We start from the raw sequence: 25,037 nt of genomic DNA, 5'->3' as shown, positions 1-25,037 counted from the left end.
GACGAACCACCTCATCCCTGCGGACAAACGGCCGACAGTCACGACTCGGCACGTTCGGACGGGGGCGTATCTCCCGACCTACCAATGGACGACAGTACACTGCCCGACGAATGGGAGGGTAAAATTATCGGAGAAGAGGCTGACGGGTACTTGGTTGCTTGGAAAAGTAGCTTCATACCCAAGGAATTCGCCAATGAAGCGATGATTCGGGCCTGGGAGGAAAAGAAGGCGAAGATTCTGGCCGCCGGGGGGGGGGGGGGGGGGGGGGGAGGAGAAAGGAAGGGGTACCGGATTAAAGCAGCCAGCAACCACCAAGGGCCGGGTGGAGAAACGAGGAGCGGGAAAACGAGGTCGAGGTCGACAGCGTGTCTAACAGCTCATTCTCTGAGACGAATTCAGGTGTTCTCTGTTCCTATAACGTAATCCACAAGCAAGTGAGCCACACAAGCAAGTGAGCCACCGACCAGGTAACCGTACGACAATATATAAGAGAATTCAACCATAACGCCTTAAATCAATTGAAACTATTCAGAATCCTCTTCTTCAGAGGCAGATACAACTTTCTGACACGTACGAGCATTATGGCCGGGCTCGCCGCAGACGCCACATCGTCGCGCGCGCGTTTCGGGCCTCCTCGTACGACCACTATTCTGACTCGTTTCCGCTATTATCTGCTGCGTCGCATCGATTTGAGCCTTCAAATCCTTTGCCTGATCAATCGTGAGGGACCCTCCTTTCTGTAGCTGCTTTCTTTTCGTACGACGACGGCGGCTGAGGCGGTCGTTTGCATCTCGAAGTTCGGCGAGGTCTTGGCGCATAAGGGTCTGCTCGTGCACCATCATTGTGACTCCTTTTCTCAGCTGCCGTAGGCTCTCAATAATGGACGACGGAGAGCTATTCTGGTGTCGTACGATGCGATTTTCAAGATACTTCGTCTGCGATTCGGCCTCAATTGGGTTGTTCGGCGTCTTTGAAACCCATGGGGGTGGTAGTCCAGCAGAGGAACCTGGCGGTGTCGGCGTATGAAACTTCATATCTAGCTGCGAAATCACATAATTCGGGTCGTACGGTACTAGGCCTGTCGCTCTGAAGCCTGCCTGGATGTTTGATTTGGTCATTGCAGCGTCGTACGCCTTATAAAAGGCTGGGAGGAAGTCCTCCTTTGAAACGTGGGTTACGTGCGCCCGCATTAGACCTTCGATTTCTTTACCGTACGCCCGTTTCAGAGGTCCAAAACACCCAACATCGAGAGGCTGGAGTTTATGTGACGAATGAGCAGGCATACAGAGCGTGACAATATTCTGTTCCTTGCAGTAGAGCTCGAAATCGACGGAATGGTGGCTCTCATGGCCATCGAGGATAAGGAGGCGGTGGGTACCCTTCGTACGACTCTTCGTATGGAAATCGAAGTGTTTTACCCATTCTAGACCTCTCTCGTTCGTCGTCCAGCCATTATCTGAAAGCGCGATTACCCAGTCGGCCGGTAGAGGGCTATTCGCGGTCCAGGAGTCGAGGTGGACCTTCCCCGCGAGGATAATATATGGTGGGATCGAATAGCCGTACGACGCGATACCCTGGATTACTGTAACCCATTCCTGATTACCTTGTTGTACGGCTCTTGGCCTCCCGCGTCGATCGGAGGTCGTAACGACAGTTTCGGCGGAGATCTTGCCCATCGCGAAGCCCGTTTCGTCGAAGTTGTAGATATCGTTATCGTGGATCCCGTATTTCGCGATTATGTTTCGTACGAGCTTAAACCACGCGCGATACGCGTCCGGGTCTTCGCAGAGGACCCTCTGGTAGTCGATTCTTCGATTAAAACGCGTACGGAGCTCAGGTCGTCGTCGTACGAAGTTCGAGGCCCAGTTCGTTCCGACGCGTGGCGCGTCGCGTACGCGGAGGAGTCGATCCGCCATTTCTCGAACACCACTTAACCGCGGTGGAAACGAACGCGAATCTAGGTCGAGTACGTATCGTACGATGCTATCCTCTTCGTACGAAGTTAATTTCTGGCAGGGTGGTCGTACGTCTTGTTTTCGCTGTGCGCCACGGTGTCGGTCCCGGAGCGTCGTACGAGGTACATTATAGATCTGTGCAGCCTTAAGTACGCTTAATTTTGGGTCTGATCGAAGCGCATTTAGCGCTAGAATAATGTCGGCTTCGTTTGATTGCTGTGGCATAATTATTGGTGGAGAAGAAGAGGAAAGAAGATAGCTTGTACGAGAGGGAGAGGAAAGTTGGCGGGTCACTTGTATTGGCGGGTCACTTGTGGATTACGTTATACTATGCATACACAAGAAGGTACTAGGAAGCATCCAAGTACCATATCGAGCCTCGCAATGATCATTTACATATTGCATAAATTTATGCCCGTCGTATAGGGAATTTCAAATTTTGTAGACGTCTCTCATTATCTAATTGTGGAACAGTCTACAGGTTTACAGCCTGTTACAAGCTGATCCATGTAGAATAAATCCGTGAACTGGTTTTACTGAGCCGTACCGTTATTTCTAGGCCCGTTTACTTCAAGTTCTCTCAAATTCGATAGAGCATACACTGTCGATCACAGCATAAGACTGAGGAGCATATTAGCGAAGTTCATTCGACGTAGTTTTATGGTTCTCATTATTCCCTACTCAGGATAGATAATCTGACAGAAAAATGATCTTTATTGTACCACTATTCACTTTATGAATTCTGTTCTAACCCAGTTCCTTGGCTGCGAGCTGGGGGAGTTCAATCGATAGCACGAGATTGCGAACAAGTTCGCCGTCACGTTGAGGCGTAGCGACGCTGGCAAGCGACACATAGACGACATCTGTGAGGACAAGCCCTGTGGACCTAGAGATTCCGTCATAACGCATACTATGGTATACTGTATGCAGCCAAAAACAGCTGGAGCCTAGGCACGAGCAAGCTGGGGCCTGCCTTCAGCTTGAGCTCATTCATGCCGCATTAGAATATAAAAGAGCCACTTTTGGATTCGAATGGTCCCAATCATTCTTAGCTTTCATTGTCACTCCCACATCGGATCGTTAAGGAAACTATCTCAAGCTGTTCCCTCCTCCCTCGAATTTCCGATGCAGCAGCTTCTAGGTCAGCCCTTGTATCGATACTGTACAGTTGGAAAAATCGATTCTGGTCCATCACCAACCTCAAACAACGAATTTCTACCGGTAACCCTGAATCGATAAAACCTCAATCGACAAACCCCAACGGAAAAACTTTAGTCGGTAAATATCGAACTCGCGATAATGGGGAAGAAGAAAAGCGCTGCCGACTATCATCGTGTTGCGCAAGAGAGGGGAGCACACAAATGTTGGACGGGAATAAACAACGACATAGTACACGGCGTGTTGACCAAAGGCGAACAACGTAAAGCAGACCTGATTATGGGCTTGTGGGAAGAGTACGTATATCAAGCAGCACGCTTCCTCATATTTGCGCTAAGTACATTGACTCAGGTACAAACGACGCAATCAAGGAGCCAATGAGAGAGACCTGATCCATCTGAAAAGCTTCATGAAAGAAGTTGCAATGGGAATCGAGGGCTTGAGACCTGATCCCGGGGTGGAACGAAGACCTGGTCTCGAGAACCGTCGTGGAAAACCTTGAGCCGTGTCTACTATCGTGCAGATAATCCCCTCGGTCCACAGCTCACACTTTCAGTTCGACAAGTAAGTCGTGAGATCTCTCCCGCCTTCAACTTAAGGTCCAGTACTAACACTACCTGATTTATTTCAGTATATTAAAACAGACCTACAGATAGACTTCCAATACCCAAGGTGAAGCGGCCTACACGATTTGGTGCCCCTTCGCACTACGGACACCTTACTACTCAGAGTTGGGGACAAGACTAGCATTCTTACGCGACTCCTTTAACGCGAGTTTATAACTGGGCAGGTCTGAATGCTCATGTCACCTCATCCTCTAGAATTAGGGAATATTTCGAGTCAACCTGTCGGCCAGGGACAGAGCGGGGATTGCATTTCAGGGTAAGAAGCTTATTGGCATAGGAGGAATGCACTACAGGGATGTGAAACGATTGAGAAGCTCTTTGCGAAGAGACCTTATCCGGGGGACAACATTTCCATCATTCCATGGAGAAAAGGTATAAGGATGAACCCTTTTATCCTAGCGCATTCAGCAAAGGTATTAAGCGAGCGGGTCCGATCTCTCGCCGGATCAGGGAGCTTAGAATACGGGCCGGCTACGCTAAGCCGCCGCGCCCGCATGACTTCAGGGCCGGCAGCCTACTACATATTTATAAGTGCCGAGACCTTCTTTGAGCACGAATAGCGATTTCTAAGACTTATCAACTAGCAAAACATCATACGGAGGCGGAACGCAGAATATATGCTAGGCATAAGGACAACGGCCCTTACGATAATCACTACGTATTAACTCTAGCGGCAGACGGCCAAGGTACATACTTTACAGGGCGCTCTCGCACGGATATGCAAGAGCTATTCCAGGATCTAACAATCCGCTAAAACCCCGTTATGTTACAGGCACTTCCGGCGCAGAGTCGTGCCGAGTTCGAAAACTCGAAACCTATCAAAGAGCTTCGGGCTAAGCTACATGCACTTCAGCAGGGGTATACGAATAACGATAGAACGAAAAAGTAAAAACAGGAATTATATCGTATGAAACGAAGACTCGAGACCGAGGCGTATCGGGAGCTACAAGAGCAGCAACTTTCGACACCACCGGAGGCGACATCCGAGCTCTACTACTACCGAAGCTATTTTAACCGGACACGCTACCTCATACCTAAAAGAGATCGACTCGCCAAAACTCTATTCCAATCTACTCAACTACGCAACGCACTTAGACGTAGCGCCCTTGCGGATCTAATAGCGCTTTACACACAGAAGCGCGAGGTCCAGTTCCGGCGAGGATTAGAACCAGAAACGTACAATTAGCATCAAAGCCCAGAGAATCACGACTAGATACACGTTCACGAATACTACAAGAAGCAACAATCGGGCTCGACGACGTTTTACTTTTTATACCATCATTAGATTACCGAGGAGGTCGGATAGAAAGAGCATTACCAAGCACACTTAAAAAGTGTAGACGATATCCCGAAGTAGTATAATCCTCTCCTCCACAACGGTATACTCGCCACGCCTGGACTTTGTCCATTCTATCTTAGGGACGAGCGAATTCCCCCTAGGACCCGACTACATCAATTCACCTACATTACAAAATAGAAAAATCACCTCCGCCGCTATTTTAAGCGCCGAAGCATAGAGGCGAACAGCAGTTTTTTAGTCCGGTACAGTCATCCACATTACCGGAACAGAGCGCCATTAGCCTCACTACAAAACCTACTTTATCACCTCGAGGACACTCACGGTTATCAGCTGAGACAATACCAGACCGATCTGGACAACAGAAAGAGGAAAAGAGAGCAAGAAGACACTGCTTGAAGAGCAAGAGAAGTCGTCCAACATCCCTATGTTCTCTTACTTCAGAATATCATTTCATCGAAGTTACTGGAGCCTCGATCAGAGTCGGGTCGCGAAGTGGGCCACACGAAGACGTCACGGTACCACAAAACGACATTCTTGAGAGCACTGTAAAAGATGAGTCACTCCCTAACCAAGCATCAAAGGAACCGCTCGATGAAGTTCGAGTCCAGTCTCAAGAGGATTTCGCGGAAATGCAAGAGCCATCCCGAGAGACGGAAGCTGGACCGATGGACCATGACGATAACCAGTATACGGTAGAGAATCTTATTAGTCGGAGGAAGGGAGGTAGAGCGATAGAGTACTTGGTCAAGTGGGAGGGGTACCCAGATTCAGCCAACAGCTGGGTGAAAAAGAAAGACATCGATCCGGCATTGGTCAAGGCATATGAGGGTCGCTCGTAGAAAACAAAAGAGCATGTGTTCTCATTCTCTTGAGAAGGATGTATCTCTGCCTAATCCTAAGGTATTGCTACACTAGCTGCCGCCGGAGAGTTTAATGGCATGTAAGTTATGTGAGACTGTATTTCAACCCTTAAGACAGTCGTTACTGCGTGTATTGCATCCTTCGAAGAAGTAGGTCTAAGATAAATCCCAGAGCTACTAAAATCGCTTGGCCCAGACCACCACGGGTAGCATAATCCTGTTCATTTGCCTGGCTCAACCTACATCACAGGCACCGTCTTTGCAGGTCTCCACGTAGTTATCGAGGTCGTCTTTAAGCTTGGAAGAGAATCGTTGGTGGAGTCTTTCTTCGGTGTGCTTAGTCACAGAGCGATCCACCATAACGTGCGTGCACATCGATACTACTGTGTCGCAAGCAATGGCGAGGTCAAATCAGACTCTCTGAAGCTTAGAGACTTTGGTAGTGGGATGCCGCGAATTAATATTTCCTGAAAGACGCACATGCGGAGTTCGCTGTCTCGAAATCGCGGTTTTGGACTTGCTACAATAATTTGAACAGCTGAGTCAAGTCGGTGAAGCCAGTCAGCTTCCATTCTGGAGAGCCCTCTGTCCATGCCCTGATTGAAAGTTGGGATGGTGAGTGGCTATGGGTCATGCAGCAAAGGAGTCTTGTCCTGATCTCTCTGGATGTGTTATCTTGGACCGTAATGCCGGGTTCGTTCATGGCGCTTTGCTTCACCTCATTGCAGGTTTTGATATCAGAAATGTGAGGGAAGAAGAGGGGTAGGGGCGTGGTGGGGTGCAAATCAAGTTAAGCCACCTAGCCATCCTTTATTATGGAGGGCCAGCAGCTCGATTATCATGACTAGCTGCGGAGCCTGCTAGGGAGAGCAAGCACGGTTATCCACAGCTACACCTCAATAACATCTTGTTGCCTTCACCAATGCACCTAGTACCCAGGTCCGTATGAAGATTTCATTTCGGACCACGATCATCTTTAATATGTGTCCAGGAGATCGGGGGGCGTGCGGTAAAATTATCATGTGCTGCCGTGCACCACGCCCTTGCCCAGCTTACGCGAGGCGATGCTGAATCGTCATGGGGAAGACAGTTGCGATTGCAGTTATGCACAAGCATGCTTGGACGGCTGAGACTACGCCGGTATGCTATTGGTTCTTTCTGGCGAGTTATTGTGACGGGGGCAGCCGCCACTGTACAGCACAAGTTTTTTTCTGCGTGGCAATTGCAGTTAGAATGGGCCACGTAAACACTGATTGTGGTGGACACCTCTTCTTATGGCTGCAGCGTTATGTGCCAGAAGTAGCTGCGCCGAAAGTGGCGCAAGCAAAACTTGCCTCCTGTGCGAGTGAATGATCATGAAAGCTATTAGCGGACAGACGGGGGAGCTGTCCCTTCATTGAGGAGGCCTTACAGCACCAGTGGTCTTTGATGCCCATAGCTAATGAGTTTGCCAGTCGACTGCTGAACGAGCACGCGTCCTCATGGATTGCTGGCACAGAGAGCCCCACGAAGCACGTGTCAGTAGCGAAACCTGGGTAAGCGCCCTCCGAAGTGCACGGAGCTAATGCAAACGGTAGTGATCCTTGTGTTTCAATATAGGTGTTTTATGTGCTGCATTAAACAGGGCGAGCTTGAGGGAGCCTCGACTTTACAAGAACCCCGAGCAAGGCCCTCACAGTCCTCCCAAGACAACTCCTTCACCAGTACCTTGCTATACGTACCGGCCACGGCGACTTTGCCTGGTACCACCGAAAGTTCGACCACCCAGATGCGGAGCTCAAATGCGCCTGCGGACACTGGAAAGACCCAGAGCACGTTATTCACTGCAGGCGAGTAGAAGTGCAGTATAGCCTCTGGCCAAACAAGCCGATCCCAAGGCCGCAGGGCAACCAGAGGCTTCTCTACCTCGACTATCTTTTATCGGAGCCTGAAGCCTTCCTGATCTTCTCCGAGGTCACAGGGTTCTACAAACGACTTGACCCAGCACCGTAGAGGCCGGGGAGTGATACTCTCAGCTCCGCCTATATATGATACCATATCATATCGCCTCGCTACTCTCTCCTCTCTCTTCTTTGTTTTCTAATGTTACCTTCGTCTGCTTTCATTACTCTTCGCCCTACTTTTCTAGTTCCCACGAGCCGGCTGAGACGAGGGGCTGCCCATTGCGAAGCTCTGCCGCTCTGCACGAACTCTCCAGCCTCCATGGCAGTACGTACAGACAGGTGGGATTAAGACCCAAAAGGATACGTTTATGTCCTATGTAGATGCTGAGCACTGCCCTCAACCGGCCGTAGGGAGGATGCAGCTTCAAAAGGACTGTTTTTAACAGCGCGTATGCTAGATTTGTTGGATGGGCGAGCGGCCTCTCTCGGCCTCGTCGAGAGATGAGACGTTGGAAGTCCTAGCCCAGCACGCCAAAAGTGGCCCTCGGGAGCCGATGGGCCACAGCTACGCTATGGATTCCTGGCGTTAAAGCAATAAATAAATAAATAAATGGTATAGACCCTGCTGCTTATAAATCGAGGTGTTTCCATTCAGGTCGCGATGGTTCTAGAGGACGGAGGCGGGTTTGGTAAACGGAGAAGAAATGGATTCAAGAAGATCATAACTTTAGCTACAGTCCCATTTCTCCAAACATTTTGGCTAATTTTCTGCCTTCCCTGTCCAAACCGCGGTCTTCTCTCAGCTCATAGCGCTCTTCGAGTCTAGCCAGTAAGCCTTGTTGCATGCGTTCCAATCCTACCGCATGCCAGGGTTCCCCAACGCTCTTCAGCTTCAATATAGCAACGTCGATATTACTTATCCCTACTTCAATGCATCTCTTATCCCCTTGCTGGAGAAATTCCGAGATTATTTCGTACTCTTTTGCAAAGAGATCCCAGGATCCCGACTCCTTGTGCAATCTCGATAGTCTGCGCCTCCCTAGCTCGATTCGATGTGCCCCCCCTGTGTATTTGTGCGTCGTTTCGAGCCGGAATATTGCTTCTCCTCTATCAATCAGATCGGCACATAACTCCCGACAAAGTTGGTGCTGACTGGTCTGAATCGATGCGCAATATGATAACGAATCTAAAAGGTTCAATGATTCGTCGGAAAGGCGACCATTGTCTCTGTCGGATTGACGCAATCGATTCTTAGGCGCATCCACTGAAATAGGACAATTGTCCATCGGCCAGGTGTTGTAGTGGCCACAAAGACTGGTCAATACAACAGGATGCTCTGGCCCAAGAATCACACCTAGAGCATTTATTATCTTGAGATGGCATATGCGGAGTGTCTCGGGCACTAAAGATGGCTCAATGTCGCCCAAAGTGTCGATGAATTCCAAAATCGGGCGGCACCATGGAGAACTCACGTTCGACTGACGCCTTAGATAACCAAGAAATTCAGCCATAAACTGATGGCTGCCCACTTGCTGAGATATTTGGTGCAATCGATGTGCTATCTCACAGAGCTTGTATATACCCCTCCATTCGTTCTGGACGAGGGCACAAGCTCTTGATGTGACATCCGGAATCTTGTTTGTTCACCCACTTCGCGGGAAAGTTTCGCAGGTAGCGATAAGTACATCGATACAAATAGTGCAGAGCTGTTTTCGAGTCCAGGTGGGTATATATATCTTGTCGAGTTGAAGGACCAGCCATGGCTGCCGAAGCAACCATGCACAACCACAGTTGCAGCATCAAGCATCTTTTCCATCTTATGGCATGCGTCAGAGCTGCGCATGTATCTTGGAATCGGGTTCGATGCCTGCATGAGCTTTTGTATTTTCTGGAGTCGCAATGGTTGGCTCATCTGCATGCGCTTTCGCCTCTCTGGTCTTCGATTCTTGTTGCTAGTCTCTCGTCTCTTGCTCGCTGGACGTTTCGAGTTGTTCTTGAATAGGCCCCATCTTCCAAGTCTGTCTTTGTACATCTTTGGTCTGCACTATGATTAGAATCCAATAAAATAATCTTCGAAAGGGATGAGACGCACGAGGCTTCAAAACCCCAAATCAAATACATATGGATCATAACATCTTCTAAGTTCCGGCCCTTTGTGGAATATAGGTCCTCGATGATGGGCTTCATCGAAGCCCATTCTTCCCTTCGATTACGTCGTGAGAAAAAAGTCGTAGGATGAGCTTCACCGTGGATCACGCGGGCGTCCCGAGTAGCTTGCTTGCGTGTGCCAAGGCTGTTGTTGGTTACACATTCCATTGAGAATTCTCCAAATAATTCGGGTGGTTGGCCGAACAGGAAGGCGTCGGCGACCTCGGGTTGTTCTGTAGTTGACATGTTTAGCAGAGTCGTTAGAACTTGGACGGCGCTACCGAAGTTACTGTCATTTCTTGCGGCATGGAGAACTAACCGAATCTTGAGTGCTCATTCGTGGTACTGTTTGGCAGTAGAGTAGTGAAAACATTTTGTAGTCCTTGGTCTTCAAGGTTCCAGTTTTCGCATGTGTGTCCACTCCAGAGGCCAGTCTCCGACCATGCATCTCTTGCAGGCATCGATGTGTTACAAGTTACACCACCCATATCGAATCCTTGGATTGGAACCTCTCCTGGCAGAGAAAAATGATAGATGGGAATGCGTAATTGTTGAGACCCAGATGGACACATAATCCCAGCATTGAATGGTGCGAAAGAACCGTCCAGGGCGTTTTCTGCAACAAATTCTTGTTGGTAAGGGGGCAATGGGGCAGGTGCGAAGGGAAGCGGATCGAATCCCAAGATGTTTCCTCTCATTGCGTGGTCTTGTAGATCTGGATCAGAGAACAGCTGTGGTGGAATTGTTGTCGATGCACTGTTGTTGAGTGAGGGTTCGACTGAGGGTAGAGTGGCTTGGAACAGATAATTTGCTGAAGGGGGAAAGCAAGATGCGTCGAGCTGGTGGACTAGGTTTGTATTCAAAGGATTTGATACAAAATCAAGGTTAGAATCACTGGATGTGAGGCCTCCTGATCTGGAGTTCATATGACAATGCCATTGCTGTGATTGTGGAAGATTCTGTTGTTGGAGATCAAATGGTGCATGCCATGGATCGTCAAGGTCGAGCACATGCCGGAAGCTGCCCGTGGTTGATTCCTCGAGGTGCAAATTTGCATGATATAGCTCCATCCTCCAGGAAGTTGAGAAATCCGGGGAATGTCGTCTGTCAGGGCTCTCACGCTCGTCAGACTCTGCGTCTAGGCAACCTTCAGTCATGTTGCCGACGATAGTCTTGAACGATGCGGGGAAAGGTGGCAGCACGCCATAGAAATTCCGGAGGTTTCGTCGTTTGGATATTTGCAGATAATCCCAAACCCCACATCTTTCCCTACAATGCCATTGGACGATTGTACCGAAGTTTTGATTGGTGCGAATGAAAACTGGTCGCTGCGCCACGACCACGATGTGTGCAGATACGAGGTTGTGGCCTACCTCACACCACCCTGTCTCATTAGAACCCATTGTTATTGGCCCAGTTCTAACTTTACATCACTGTGGCTTTGCTTGGCGCATAAGACACTGATGGGGGGGCGTGGCCGGCTGCAGGAAATAGCTACTCCGTCATTGCCATTGGACTAGTCCTAAAGTTCCATTGTCGATGCTTTGATTGGTTGTGTGGAATGAGGGAATGGCCAACTGAAGAAACGATGTCGCTCGAGCAAATTATTCTATAAAGAAACACACAGTAGCCCAGGAGGACGTTCGAGTATGCCTGCGATCGTAGCAACAATATACGACAGCAGATCCGGAACTACACATTTCAGCGCGTTGCTTACGACCACACCTATTAATCGAGATCGGTATGAATAGGCTGTACAAAGTCAGTTGAGTGTTTTAATTCAGAGTTCAATAATATTTAAAAAATTAACTTACCCAAACCAATGAGATAGTCGTTGCAGACTGCCGCAAACCACATCGGGTTCTTCATATCACTGTACCTTGTTGTCGCATACCGCGAACATCTGGGACACCGTGATGGCTATACTCGACTACTAGCATGGCAAGAATACGTTGAGGCGGCATTGAAGATACGACGCTTCGTGATTCTTATCATGGTCGCACTTGCAGGTGTTCTGGGTCTATGTATCATTCCGCGCGTGAATCTATTAGTAAATCATTTTCTATTTACAGACTCTATAAGGGAGTGAGATACACAACTGGATGAGACACTTTAACCTAATACTAAATTACTCCTTTACTTCCCTTAGTTTCTTCGTTAACAGTTATCAGCTAATAGTGAAATAGAAGTGACTTAATTCTAGCTCTTTATTGTCACGATCCAGCCCTTGGGGTCAGCCAAGGCGCTGGGCTTCGGGATTACTGTTCTGGGAAGTAGGTAAGCTTGCGCAATATCACAACTGTCGAACATCGTTCTTCACTTGGGTTTGTCGTGTCTGGGAAGAGATATCACTCTCGTCAATTGAGTGACTAGTTCAAGTGAGGGGTGGGAATGATAATTAGATTGATTGCTGAAGTACAAAGGCAGTGACAGTCTGTTCTAGGAGATCCTTATTCTATGTATTTGTCCTTCATCAATGCCTCTCGGGATGGTCGTGCATGGTCATGCCTGACTGCTGGCGACGGTCATTCCTGCTGGTTGGTGGCCGTCAGTCTTTGGCGGCCCCGACGGTCATGCATTTCATGCACGACCGGTGGTATCCTTATCGTGATTACGTAAGAAACATGTGACTGCCGTCCGCCCTTGTCCGCGGTTCCACAGCTTGCATGTCCAGAGCAGACGGAGCTTCAGGGTCCATCACAGAGCAAAATGATCGACTGTGATTGACAGCGGGGTTGGGCCGTGATTCTGGGGGGATGGCCACGACCAAAGCGATTCCCCACCGAAACGCGTGCTGGAAATGTGGGAAATGCGTAGAAATTTGGCGCGGTGTTGGCAAATGGGCGCTATTGTCTCTTCTGGCGCATAGCGATCGTCTTCCAAGTAAGCAGACAGGCAAACATCGCAGACGAACGATGTTCATAGCCGAGCATCAGCAGTCACCGGGGTCCTTCTCATCCCGCATCGGCCACGCTCGATGGGACAGAATCCCAATGCTCACTGGACTCATTCGGCCGATAGCGCGGACACAGCACTAGCCTGAGCCTGAGTACCCTGGGCTGACCTGCGCATGTGTCCCGGGAGGACGCAGCGAAGAATGAGCGCTTTGCGAATTGAAAGCCCCTGTAGGACACATAGACAGAAGCGGCAGCCCTAAAAGCTGAGCGCCCACTTGCAGAATGACCCTGAAGGCTTGCTCCGTCAGGGCCTGTAGATAATAATTCCTAGACTAACCCTGAATGGGCATCGCTTCAGGGGTTTTTCGGCCCCAGACGAATGGGCCAGTACAATGCTTTGTACCTTTTTTCATGCCCACTTGGTGGTCTGGACCCCTCCACCCCTTGTGCCGCCTTGTCTGCCCAGACGGGACGCCCGCAAGCAAGCCACGATCTGCTGGTTTCAGCACGCCATGTTGGCCGCTAGCACGCCACGTTTTTCGGGTCTCAGTCAGGAGAATTTCGAATTCCCACGCTTTCCTCCCTTCTACACGCAGTAGCTAATGTCGTCTACCTCTGTTGTCAGTCATCCGATCCGCTCTTCCAGTGTGAACTGCGTGGCGTGAGCTGCGAGGACAACCGGCCGGCTGGCAGACAACGCCGCTTGCAACCGACGCCGCCTTCAAAATTCAAGATGCAATTCTCAGCCCTGGTCCTGGCCGCGATGGCCGCCTTTGTCAGTTGCTGTCGTGATGAAGGCGCTGGGGGGGTGGGGGGTAGGGGGGGGTGAGTATCGTCGCCGAGTGTTGAACTCATGGGGACCATCCGGTCAACGCTATCATCGAACCAATGCTTCGACAGCGACTACTTTACTAACGGGGTCGCGACTGCCATGCCCCTCTCCCCTGCTGACACTGCCGAAGCTTTCACACAACGCATCAAAATCATGCGGGGCACGTTTGCCAATGTCGATGCCCATAAGTCTCCCGGCATGCACGCCGAGTTTAATTTGCAGCTAAGCACATCCCGCATCTGACCCTTGACTGCCTAGTGGAACTGCCTGGGGACTGTATGGGATGGGGCACGTCTGCTCACCTCAGCTTTGGTGGAGCCGGGGATGCCTGCCTTGCTGACATGTTGGCTGGTTTCCGAGTGTGCCGCCAGCAGCGATGTCAGCAACCGCTACGGTGCATCTTCAAGATAACAGATTCACAGAGAGGTCGCTCAAGCCTTGCCCCGGCTCCTGCCTCATCAATCCAAAGATCTCATCAAAGTCATCGACCATCAACAGCTTTACAGACTGTACGAACCATCTCAGTTCCACCACAAAAATCGACCAGGCCAGCCAATAAACATGCCTCAAGGGCCCGGTCCCATGTCAGGCGTGGTCTGCAACTTTCAAGACATGTCATCTCCGGCAACACTCTCGCGATTGCCACTCGAACTCTTGGTACAAATCGCCGGCTACCTATCGACCCGGGACGTCCTCTGCGGCCTAGCATGTGCGAGTCGGTTCATACACACAGCCGTCACAGATTTCGCTTATGCAAGACACGTGCGGTACGGCCCGGCCGGAGCGGCACCGCTGTGGTGGGCAGCTCGGCTGGGACTTCTCGAGCCAGCACGACGGGCCCTCGCGTTCGGTGCGGACCCAAACGAGCACACGGAGGACGCCATCGTGATGCGCGGCCAGCGCAATACGACGCCGCTTGCGGCAGCAGTGTTCAACAAAGACGTCGCCATGGTGAAGCTGCTCCTGGAGCATGGGGCATATCCTGGCTCTCTGGTGTACAACCAGACGACGCTCACACACGCCGCGTCCGAGGGGAGCCTGGATATTGCGCGGCTGCTGCTCGAACAGGAGCGCAGAGACTGGAATCCCTCTTTAGTGCGACGGCATCCGTGTGACGAGTCACAACCGCAATTCGCATCAAAGCTGGTCCATCTGCGCAACGCGATTGGATCATCTGCCCTACACAAGGCGGCAGAGGTGGGCAACGAGGACATGGCCCGCCTGCTGCTGAGCTACGGAGCCCGCGTGGATTCGAGAGACATCCAGGGCTTGACGCCGTTATGCGTAGCGACTGGGAACAACCATCTCGCCATAGCGAAGCTCTTGCTGGAAGCCGGTGCTGATCCGCTGGCCATCGACTACCAGGGCAAGCGGTGCTCGCTGTCGATTGCCTCTACACTAGCCCTTAATCGGGGCGCCAAGGCGCAAGAACCACTTGCTTTATTTAAGCTGCTCCTTTCTTCTACGATGAGCGGATCGCCGGATGGTAGAGCCAGTGACAGCGCGGAGGCGCAGCTCACTTTGCCCACCGAGTTGCTACACGACCTGCTCTCCACCGGCACCGCTCCCGTCATCGATGCGATACTCGCACTCGGCGCAGATCCCGACACGAAATCCACCGATGGCTCGACTCCCTTGCTGCGCCGGGCAGGGAGCCAGACTGTCGGGCGTCACAATGCTCCAGCCGTGTGGAAGCTGCTGGACTTTGGTGCGTCTCTGGAGGCCACATTGCCCGGCCAGCTCGAGACGCCTCTACTGCACGCCATTGAGAACAAGCAGGACGAAGTGGTGCAGATTCTTGTGGCCAGAGGCGCGAGCCTGACCGCCAGGGACAAGGATGGGAGAGACCCCCTCCTCAAGGCCATCTCCCTTGATCGCCGGTGGGTGACGCACCTGCTTCTCGACAGTGGCGTGGCCGTGGAGACGGTGGATTCTTATGGCACAAGTGCCCTGGCTCTTGCCGCTGGGAGTGTTATGCGCGGCATCTCAGCCCGCCTGCTCGAACTTGGAGCAGTTCTCGAAACGAAAGACAGATTAGGCAGAACCCCGCTCGTATGGGCGGTGGAATCAGAGGTCTGTGAGGATGTCCGCCTCCTGCTTGACAATGGCGCTGCGGTCGATGTTGTCTACTCGCGTGTGGACTCCATGGGTGGTGCAACAGTCAGTTCGGGGGAGGAAGGGACATCGGAGCCCTTATCAACCCCCCAAAGCGGGACACCACTTAACGCTGCTGTGCGTGATGGCTCTCTCGACATTGTTCAAGCACTTCTCGAGGCAGGGGCGGATGTTCAGCTGGCGCGGCAGCTAGATCCGGCAATGCTGCAATGCGCGGAGCAGGCAGACGAGGCTGAGGCTTTGGTAAATCTGCTGAGAGAGTACGGTCTCCAAGAGGAATCATGATCTTCCAATAGATGCTTGTCACTTGCGTAAATATGCGAAACAGGTTACGTTGGCCTTGTACAATCCGCACTCCGTCTCTGTATTCCTCATTATTTGATTTGAGGAGCAGGGGGGGACTTATTCCTTTGGGTGTAGACACCACAAAGTAAGCCAGTCTGTAGGTTTGTCAATCCCCATCAGAGCTGAATTCAACCAATCGCTTTCAGGAACTTCTCCATGTCGCCAATACTCTCGGAAACCCATGCCTGATGGACAGACTCAGCGTCACAATGTGGCTGCCTGATAAATGCAGCCCCGCACCCAGCGGTCGACACGGATGAACACACGCCCGTTATCTAACATGCGCCAAGCGATGCTGACGACGAGCTTGTAGAGTTGCATATTGGTGTACGTATACTGTACAGTTTGACTCGTGTTCGCTAAAAACGATTGAACTTAATAAGCCTTACCCCACCAAGAACACAAGAAATGCACATCACACGCATCGTGGACACAATTGTCTCGTTACTGATTCTGGGTCACCTTTGGCTGATGTACCGTGGAACAGACGGGGTTACATTCTTTTCGGCTAGCGAGTCTGACGTAACAAGGACAGATCTTGCAACCCTCGGATTTGTGCGTCGAGCGGGTAAAGGCGGACATATCAGGCTCTCGTCAACGTTCAAATACACACAAAGCTGTGTCCAGCTTTCTCGCAATCTACCTGTCGACAGAAGAAGTGTCAGGAGGGTTGCCCTACGGCTCGTCGCGGAGTCCATCGAGGCAAGGCTAGATCAACCCGGATCTCTGCAGATAGAGCCGTGCGATGCGATTCTCCTACCATTCGAAAATGCATACCCACGATCAGCCAAAGATGAAGACCTGGCATTCGGTATGGCCACGTCTTTGGTTCGTCTAAGTCAGAGCGTCGACTCGATTGCTCATTGGACCTCTGACCGGGGCACACTCCTCGTCGTGGTGATCGAAGACTACATCGGGCATGAGGACGAAGTCGCCGACCTGCTTGCACAGTTTCACAGCCTCAAGATCAACGCCATCTTCATACCGCCCATCGCCAGCAACCATTCCATGTCTCAATCACATTTTGCAGTTCTCAGCAAGATGCTCGCCGAAAGCGGGCCAGAGACAAAGTGGTTCGCTCTGCTTGACGACGACACGTTCTTTCCGCACCTGGAGCCTTTATCCACGGCACTCAGCTCTCTTGATCACGAAAACAAAGACCTTTATGTTGGCGGGCTGACGGAGGACTGGGGCTCTCTCACGCGATTCGGTCTCATGGCTTATGGCGGTGCTGGCGTATATCTCTCTGCATATCTGGCTAGGAAGATCGGGAACCTGGACTAGGACCTCCAGTGCATCGAGGAGTCCCCGCCACAGTTGGGAGACATCATCATCCGTGACTGTGTCTACCGCCACAGTAGGGCGCGTCTGACCGTGCTGCCAGATCTGTAAGTCCTTCCACCCCATCATTGATGTCTTGTGACAAGAGTCTAACCTCTTCGATAAGGATATCAACATGATTTGCTGGGCGACCTGCGCGGCTTCTTCGAATCTGGCGTTGAGCCTTTGAACTTGCACCACTGGAAAAGCTGGTACAGCGAACCTGTAGTTTCCATGGCGCAGGCGACCAACTTTTGCGGGTAATTCATTCTCGTGAAGCACCGGGGTCCCAGCAACGTGTATGCTGACTAGGCGAGCTTGTGCCACAGGAACTGCTTCCTTCAACGATTCATCTTTGGCAACGATACTGTCCTTAGTAATGGCTACTCGATCACCGTGTACCCAAAGGGTGTGGATTCGCTTGATCTGAACAAGATAAGTCTAGACCCCCCATTGCGACCAGTGCGCATGGCGACCACCCCCCAACCTGCGCATGAGGGCATCACCGACCACATGGTCACTCTGCAATAACTGAACAAGCATTCGTTAAAAAGGCTTCAAATCAATTGATCGGCACCTCAATGCAGCTCTCCTCGTCACTGTCGTCTTCAATGATCTCTACCTCGTCGTCGCTGCTGTCGGTGTCGTCATCCGTGCTGAAGTCCGCCCCCATCTCGAGCTGCAATTGCCTCTTTGCGCGCTCCACGTTTACGACCTGAACAAACTGTTTATTGGGATCCGGATCGACTCTGCGGCGTTTAGCAGGCTTTGAAGCATCTAATGCAGCTTGGAGACGGTCTTTTTGGTGTTCTGCGGTGGTGCGCGCGATGTTCGAAGTGTCGATTGCCTTCCCGACCTTGTTGAAGAGCTTCCTGCAGGTCGCCGCCCCTAAAGGTACACCACACTTTACCAACTCCCTATGCATTTTATAGACATCGCGAGATGTTTTTGGTGTTTTGACGTCAATTGCGCACAAGGGCGTCAAAAAATCTGGCTCTAAAACCGTCGTTTGGGCCCGATTTTGGGGATTCTGCTGGGCCTCCCGTACCTCCTCATAGTCCCGCATCACGAAGCGGGAACCCAGCGCCTTCAACCGATTGTGAGGCCACACCCCTGTGCCTTTGAAGCCTCCTAAGATGTTCTCCTTATTGAGCTTTCTTTTGCGCGCAATTTGGTATGCTTCAAGGAACTCCCGCTTGCCTGGGGACTCGTTCATAGTGTTATATGCAACCTCCGCGACCGCTTGACGATAGTGGTCCTTCACCGCCGAGAACACGCCCACATCGAGTGGCTGAAGAACATGTGAGGTATGAGCCGGGAGGTAAATCAGCCAGATTTTATTGATGAAGCACTCCGTCATAAATTCCTCTGTTGCGTGCGACTTGTGGCCGTCGAGAAGAAGGCATCGCCACTCTCTAGAATCCGTAGGCTTGGTGTTGGGAATAAATACCTCCTTGAGCCATTTCAGAGCAATATCATTGCTGGTCCACCCGTTTGGTGATGTGTCAAAACACCAATGCTTCCACCTGTCAAGTTCGACGTCGGGAAACCACTGCTGCTGCACGGATTGGCCCTTAAAAATAACAAGGGGAGGGATGAAGCCACCGCCAGCAGAAATGGCCTCAATTATCGCGATCCAGGTGCTCCTGGCGCCGTCCTTTTTCAAGGTAAAGTCGCGCAAGGCATCACTGACCACGAAGCCATTGTGACCTAGGCCCTCCGCGACGCCACACTCGTCAACGTTCCATATGTTCTCGGGCCGTACTCGTTTGCCCCTCAATGACGTCAGGCGGTCGAAGAAGATGTCGATATTGGCCTTGGAGGCACCGTCGTATCGTTTGTATTCAATAAGTCGTGATCTCGAGGTCTTCAAGGTCGGGTTGCGGCGGATGAAGCGTCGGTACCAGTGCTTGCCGAGGTGTGCGGAGGGGTTGTCGAGAGCCAGCAGGCGCATCGCGAAGTGCTTGAATTGCTTCAATGGAGCTGCATAGCCCATTGCTGCTTGGTCGAGGGCCCAAGAGACCAGATAATCCTCCTGGGTCACGGAGAGGGTTTGTCGGACTTGGTACCTTTGCTTGAAGGTTGGGCACGCGTCAAGGCGACGACGTAGGTAGGATCTGTCGACATCGTGTCGTCTAGCAGCCGTCGCGACAGGTACGCCAGCCTCAACTTCATCCAGTGCGCGCAGGGCGCGCAATTGGTAGTCTTTTGCGACCATGACGATAGCTTCCTTTTTGACGGTCACAATGCAGGTGGTCGGGTCGCGGTGCGACGCGGTTAAGCAGGTTTATATGGGAAAATGTATGGTGGGGTGCTCAACCGCGTCGCGACGCGACCCCTGGTCGCGATGCGCACTGGTCGCAATGGGGGGTCTAGACTTAGAGCGAACATGGGGCAACGTCTATGCAGGCAAGGACCCGAAGTACGAGTACAGCATGGGGCCGCTGCGCGACAGGGTGCCCGACAGTGATCACAAAACGTACTACCTCAAATACACGGAAGTCAGGGCAGATCTCATGAGACAGCTGTATGTGTGGAAAGGAGTTGAAGACCGTGGAGTGCCTGACGAAGTTGTCGAGCTGGTTTGGAGGAGATGACTCAACGCCAGGGTCATATCCTGCTCCGGAAATGGCAGAATATCATGTCGGGTAGGATTTTGTTCGGTTACAAGGCCTCAGAGGAAGAACATGTACCTCAAAAACTATCTGGCAGTCACAGAAATATGGCGATCAGCAGGCAAGAAGGCAAAGCGTGGAAGCATGAATCACTATGCCGACATTGACAGACTACTCGTCCTCCTCGCTGTTCCTCCTTCTGATGACCGCAGAGCTGAGTCCTTTGGGACTCGTTATGCATGCCTGGACACGGTATGGCACGAGGACGATGTACACCGGGAACTGAGTCCTAGAATCAAGACGGGAATCAAGACGGGGAAGGCAACCTCGAGTTTTACCAGCAGAAATCTATCAAGAGATAGGCAGCCGTCCAGCAGTCGGCGCGTATGTGTGCAGCCCCCTTGTGCGGCGCCGAGTCTGCCTGCTAGGCTCGACACAATCCCCCAAAATTGGTGAAAAGGAGCTGGGCGGCCGCACCGCCCTGAGGCTCGTGCTCTGTAAGAACCCCGACGATGACCTCTCGAGAGGGCCATGCAATGAACGTGTGACCAGTGATGATCGCTTTGGTTTCTAATCGAGTACGGGGCGGGGACATTCATTCGGCTGCTGGCGAGCGCGTTGCATGGCAACCATTAAAGATGGCACAGCTGCTTTGGCCCGGCGCACATTGTCAGCGACGGCACCCTCAAAACTTTTACATTCAGCGACCCGGAGCTCGGGCAGACCGGTGCTGCAACGGGTTTAAAAAGCGAGCCGAGTCCTAGGCGGCCGAGCATTATGGTGCGATATAGCAAACACGCTGCAGTAGCTACGCGAATGGGCTTTGCGTGACTGCGCATCGGAGTCACAGGGCATGGGTCGCACAGCGGTCGTAAGGCGGCACGTTGGAACAAACGAAACCTCCCTCGGATGCCGGACTGGGCTGTCGCCACGAGCCCGCCACAGCGCAGCGACCGCGGCGGCCCATGGCTTCCTTCGGTTCTTGCTTACCGGCTCAACATGTAAGTTGGTCGAGGCAGTGTCGCCCGGCGGGTCGGTCGCCAGGGTGCAATCGCGGTCTGGGTCATGAGCCATGCACAGCACTTGGTTGGCGCTGCCCAGACTGTCGATGCTTTGTTTGAGAATGCAAAGAGTGCGTGCAAAAAGAACTCCCAGGAAAGTCATCATATCATCGGCTCAGAGGAATGCAGCCTCGTATTGAAAATTACGGTTCATTGTCGGCTTCAGGTGGCCATAATGAAACTGCCCGTCTGCTCTGAGGGCTTGGCCTAGGACTGGTCCTGGGGCCCCCTGGTGAAGGTCTGATTGTGCGCCCTCATGCTTGCCCTCTTTTGAGCTTGCGCGGTGGCAATGACCCTGGAAGTGTCCTGACATGCAAAGGCCACCTACCCGCTGCTCTGAAATGTTATTTGCAGGCGGGGAATACTCGACTCCTGCTTGCCATCATACTTGCGTCCAGTGAAGGCAGACCGACCTCCCTCCATCCATGTTCGGTGAGTCCGTGCGGCCAAGCAGACCACCCCGGGCCCCGAAGGAACATATCTCCAGGAGAGTGCGAGCGTCCACAGGTGACCAGGTGGGGTTATGTGGTGCAAAGGGGTTGAAGCGGGCCCACTTTGAGGGGCTGCCAGGCACCCAGCGTCGCTGGCTGTCAGGCATCCGCCGTCAATGCACCTTGTCACTAGGTGCTCAAGACCGCACTTCCCCGGCAGCCATCACCAGGCCATCGCTCTTTTCTCCATCATCAACATCAACCCCGATCTGCTTCACGGGTGCACAAGCCAGCACCGAGGTAAGCGTACCATTCGAGACCGCCTCCAGCACCTGCCAATACACCAGACAGGGCGATTCTGAATCGTTGAGTCTGCATTCGTCTGCTGACTCCGCCAGCACCTCTTCTTTCTTAGTGGACAGAGACCAAGCCAAACATGCTTCGTCTCCAAAGTCTCTGGGCAGAGGCAGTCGCCATCTCACCAAGTGGCAAGGAAGACCCGCCAGAAGAACGTACACATGGACGAGTTGTTTTCCCAACTTGGCCCTGAGGCCGGCTCCGACGATTGCAGCCGTCACACCCGTCACCTGAATGATTGACACCAAGCAAAAGCGCAAGGTCTAATCGGCGCGTCCGCAGGTCTCATGATCAACGCAGCGATGCACGAGAACCAGCTCTGCGTCCCGGCAGCCTAAGAGAACTGGGATATAGATACCAAGGATCTCTTGCAAGAGCTCTGTGAAGGCGTTATCCACTACATCTTGTCGCTCGACGAGCGCTTCCGCTTCGAGCACAAAGTCGTCTTCGCCGCAGTCAACATTGCTCTCCATGCCATCCTCAAACCTGAAAAATGGGCCATTTTTGAGCCGACCAGGGAGGTGCTCTACGCGAAGGTCGGCAGCGCATGTCTTGACATGGCACTCGGCCTCACTGCAGTCCACAGAGCCATCGTTGAGGCGATGCTGGAGACCGCAGTCATGGATACAGATCGCCAGCTCTCCATGGACAGCATTCTCAGCACACGGGCGAGCATCCTGCACCGCATTGGCCACTGCGTCAACGGCTCAACCCCAATCCACTTCCTCGACTTTGTGTATCCTCCCGATTCGCGCACCCCCTTGGAGCAATACATACGCTTCGAAGTCTTGCGTGTCCTCCGGGCTGTACTGGTGGAGCCGTCTTTCTTCTCTTGCTCTGCGAGCCAGATGGTGGCTGCGGCAGTCTCTGCAACGTGGCGTCGTCGGTTCGGAATCCCCTGGGCGGAGCCGCTCGATTCCCTTCCTGGTCACCATTACGAAGAAATCAAGTGGATAGCGGACCTTCTGTAATGTCGCAAGTGAGTTGCGGGGTGCGGTGATTCCCGGCTCATACTCTCTACAAGAATGTCTTATGTGTATGGGAAGGACGTTCGTAAAACAATGTCAAGGGTACCCATAGATTTCTTGCCCTACGGAACCTCCTCGCCGCGGTCTGGGAAGGTGAGACATAGTGTCTGGCAGTGTAGGTGCGGGCCATTCGTAGGCGAATCGACATTTGTATGTACATAAAGCTGGTCAATGTATCTCTCGTTTAGTTACACTTCCTGTCAAGAATTTGCCCGAACCTTGCTTGTCTCAGCCAGCAATATGTGTGACCTGATCTAGCGAGACGAAGCTTAGCTAATTGCCTCCCCTACCATCTGGCGGCAAGGAGTAAGCCGCTACCAGGCGCTCTTCCCACTTGGTATGTAATACAACTTCCTACATATTGTTGTCCCTCTGTTCATGCAAGTTTAAGTCCGCGTCGAACCACGTCCTCTCCTGCAGCAGGGACGCGGAGCGGCGTTCCGCCTGGTGCGCTGTGGCCGATGTCCCACCCCGAACAAGCCGTAGATAATTGTTTTTTTGTTTTTCTTTTGGGCCGAAGACGACGGCCCACAAGCCCAGCCAGTCCGACGTGCTGAGCTTGTGGGATGCCCCGTGACCGAATACCGAGGGAGCTCACCGCTGTTGTGGTGGAGTCCTGTTTCAGCACTGGGGCGGGGGCGGCTCTGTCGCATGTGTACAACATCCACCATGTCCTGCCAGCTCCTCCTCCCTAAAGTGGCAAGTGGGGTGGGGCAACGCGGCTTAACATTCGTCAGGTCTTTGATAGGCCATCGCGCAGCACGCATCGTGCACGATTATGCCAAGCCCAATCGGAAGGATGATGATCATGATGGCACGTCTTTATTTCTAAGGTTTTTCGAACCTGTCTGCCATTTTTCGCGGTGCTATTACGTATCTGGCCCAGGTCCCCGTTGATCCCGTTAGAAAGCGAACGGACGCCAAGCCAATTGTTTGTTTACGTTCTGTCGGCTAGACCCCAGCATCTGACTCCACCCTTCGTCTCGCCCAGCTGGAGCGGTTTGTTTGTAGTGCAGTAATCTTAAATGCGGTGTTGGGGTGGTTGGGACCGCTACTCACGCGACTTTAGGCACGGCTGTGGAAAAATTTCCACGCCCGTGGAAAAGCTTCCACGCCTGTGTAAAAGCTTCCACGCCTGTGGAGAAGTTCCCACGCCCGTGGAAAAGCTTCCACGCCTGTGGAGAAATTTCCACGCCCGTGGAAAAGCTTCCACGCCTGTGTAAAAGCTTCCACGCCCGTGGAAAAGCTTCCACGCTCGTGGAAAACTTCCCCAGCGCCCCGCATTTCGCGAACCCCCTTTTGGCCAAAGCGACGTCTCTCAATCATCTTTGCGTCTTCATTCTCCGTGTTATCACTGCCTATGGAGGCTATGAAGTATTTTGCCCTGGGCCGGGCTAAGATCGACTATAAAAGTGACGGCGCCCCACCATGCGGTTGGACATTTCCTTCATTCGAAGATTTAGAACGGATCGTGTCATTGTTTGCCAGCCGACATGGATACAAGGCCAGAACGAAGGAGAAGAGGGAGAGGACCCGATTCTATGTCTGCGGATATAAACAATGTCCCGTTGCGTGGAGCGCACAACGAGTGGTCGACAAGTTTCCTCCGCTCTCAGATTCGCTTGAGGTGGTCCGCATACAATATTCAACCACGATCAGCCACAACCACCAGCTTACCGCTCGTCCGGAGCCAAAACCCCTTCCAGTCGATATGATCTGGCTCGGAGTCCCATTTGGCCCCCTGGTTGAGGAGGGTCGATCTGACTCCGCTATACCATTAGGTGTTCCGATGTCTCAGGAGGGGAAGAGGCTAAAGTCGTCTGCTCTCGATCTAGTAAATGTCGAGCCGCATTTCAAACACCAAGAACATGACGATGACGAGACCGTATGGGTCTATGAGCCGTTGATCATGGCGATCTCGGCAACCATCAAGAACCCTTGCCTTACGATGTCGGCGACTTTAACATGGAGTGCAGACTTGTTCCGAGACCTTCGCGAACAGCTTGCCGATGCCACATCTGAGAGGAAGAAGCTCGTTCTTCTCGGATGCATGTCAACGCCCATCCTGGTGCCGGAAGGGCCCTCTTTCGATGAATATTGCGAATA

General features: G+C 52.2%; 5 protein-coding genes across 5 annotated transcripts; 4 read left to right on the top strand and 1 right to left on the bottom strand.

Annotated features, from left to right (window-relative positions):
• The first annotated feature begins 4,095 nt into the window (after nucleotides 1–4,095).
• B0I36DRAFT_400399 (uncharacterized protein) lies at nucleotides 4,096–4,907 on the top strand. Its single transcript, XM_046161671.1, has 2 exons — nucleotides 4,096–4,270; nucleotides 4,352–4,907. The coding sequence occupies exons 1-2, from the start codon at nucleotides 4,101–4,103 to the stop codon at nucleotides 4,491–4,493; spliced, it is 312 nt and encodes a 103-aa protein (XP_046004662.1). The 5' UTR covers nucleotides 4,096–4,100; the 3' UTR covers nucleotides 4,494–4,907.
• Nucleotides 4,908–7,185: 2,278 nt separating this feature from the next.
• Nucleotides 7,186–8,103, bottom strand: B0I36DRAFT_356356 (uncharacterized protein; the record flags this gene model as incomplete). Its single annotated transcript, XM_046157613.1, has 3 exons — nucleotides 7,186–7,460; nucleotides 7,621–7,722; nucleotides 7,989–8,103. The coding sequence occupies 3 exons, from the start codon at nucleotides 8,101–8,103 to the stop codon at nucleotides 7,186–7,188; spliced, it is 492 nt and encodes a 163-aa protein (XP_046004661.1).
• A 6,723-nt stretch (nucleotides 8,104–14,826) lies between these two features.
• B0I36DRAFT_231529 (ankyrin repeat-containing domain protein) lies at nucleotides 14,827–15,951 on the top strand (the record flags this gene model as incomplete). Its single annotated transcript, XM_046149135.1, has 3 exons — nucleotides 14,827–15,041; nucleotides 15,315–15,780; nucleotides 15,850–15,951. Coding segments are annotated over 3 exons (783 nt in total), but the record flags the coding sequence as incomplete, so codon positions are not given.
• A 576-nt stretch (nucleotides 15,952–16,527) lies between these two features.
• B0I36DRAFT_356353 (uncharacterized protein) lies at nucleotides 16,528–17,403 on the top strand (the record flags this gene model as incomplete). Its single annotated transcript, XM_046157612.1, has 2 exons — nucleotides 16,528–16,687; nucleotides 16,907–17,403. 2 exons carry the CDS (start codon nucleotides 16,528–16,530, stop codon nucleotides 17,401–17,403), a joined length of 657 nt encoding a protein of 218 aa, XP_046004659.1.
• Nucleotides 17,404–17,492: 89 nt separating this feature from the next.
• Nucleotides 17,493–23,146, top strand: B0I36DRAFT_389729 (uncharacterized protein). Its single transcript, XM_046161362.1, has 7 exons — nucleotides 17,493–17,507; nucleotides 17,566–17,699; nucleotides 17,769–17,877; nucleotides 19,821–19,966; nucleotides 21,740–21,846; nucleotides 21,969–22,058; nucleotides 22,258–23,146. Exons 2-7 carry the CDS (start codon nucleotides 17,674–17,676, stop codon nucleotides 22,872–22,874), a joined length of 1,095 nt encoding a protein of 364 aa, XP_046004658.1. The 5' UTR covers nucleotides 17,493–17,507; nucleotides 17,566–17,673; the 3' UTR covers nucleotides 22,875–23,146.
• Nucleotides 23,147–25,037: the final 1,891 nt, after the last annotated feature.

This window comes from Microdochium trichocladiopsis, assembly GCF_020744255.1.
Source record: "Microdochium trichocladiopsis strain MPI-CAGE-CH-0230 chromosome Unknown B0I36scaffold_15, whole genome shotgun sequence".
NCBI lineage: Eukaryota > Fungi > Ascomycota > Sordariomycetes > Xylariales > Microdochiaceae > Microdochium > Microdochium trichocladiopsis.
Note: the sequence above shows the minus strand (reverse complement) of the source record. Positions and strands in the feature narration are given on the sequence as shown.

What these genes read in the sequence shown, in the direction of transcription:
- B0I36DRAFT_389729 (XM_046161362.1), top strand. Translation starts at nt 17,674, where the DNA reads ATGGCGCAGGCGACCAACTTTTGCGG. An exon ending in GCAGATCTCATGAGACAGCT is followed by an intron (nt 19,967 to 21,739) that starts GTATGTGTGGAA and finishes CCTTGTCACTAG; the next exon opens with GTGCTCAAGACCGCACTTCC. An exon ending in GGAAGACCCGCCAGAAGAAC is followed by an intron (nt 22,059 to 22,257) that starts GTACACATGGAC and finishes ACTGGGATATAG; the next exon opens with ATACCAAGGATCTCTTGCAA.
- B0I36DRAFT_400399 (XM_046161671.1), top strand. Translation starts at nt 4,101, where the DNA reads ATGGAGAAAAGGTATAAGGATGAACCCTTTTATCCTAGCGCATTCAGC. An exon ending in AGCCTACTACATATTTATAA is followed by an intron (nt 4,271 to 4,351) that starts GTGCCGAGACCT and finishes GGCGGAACGCAG; the next exon opens with AATATATGCTAGGCATAAGG.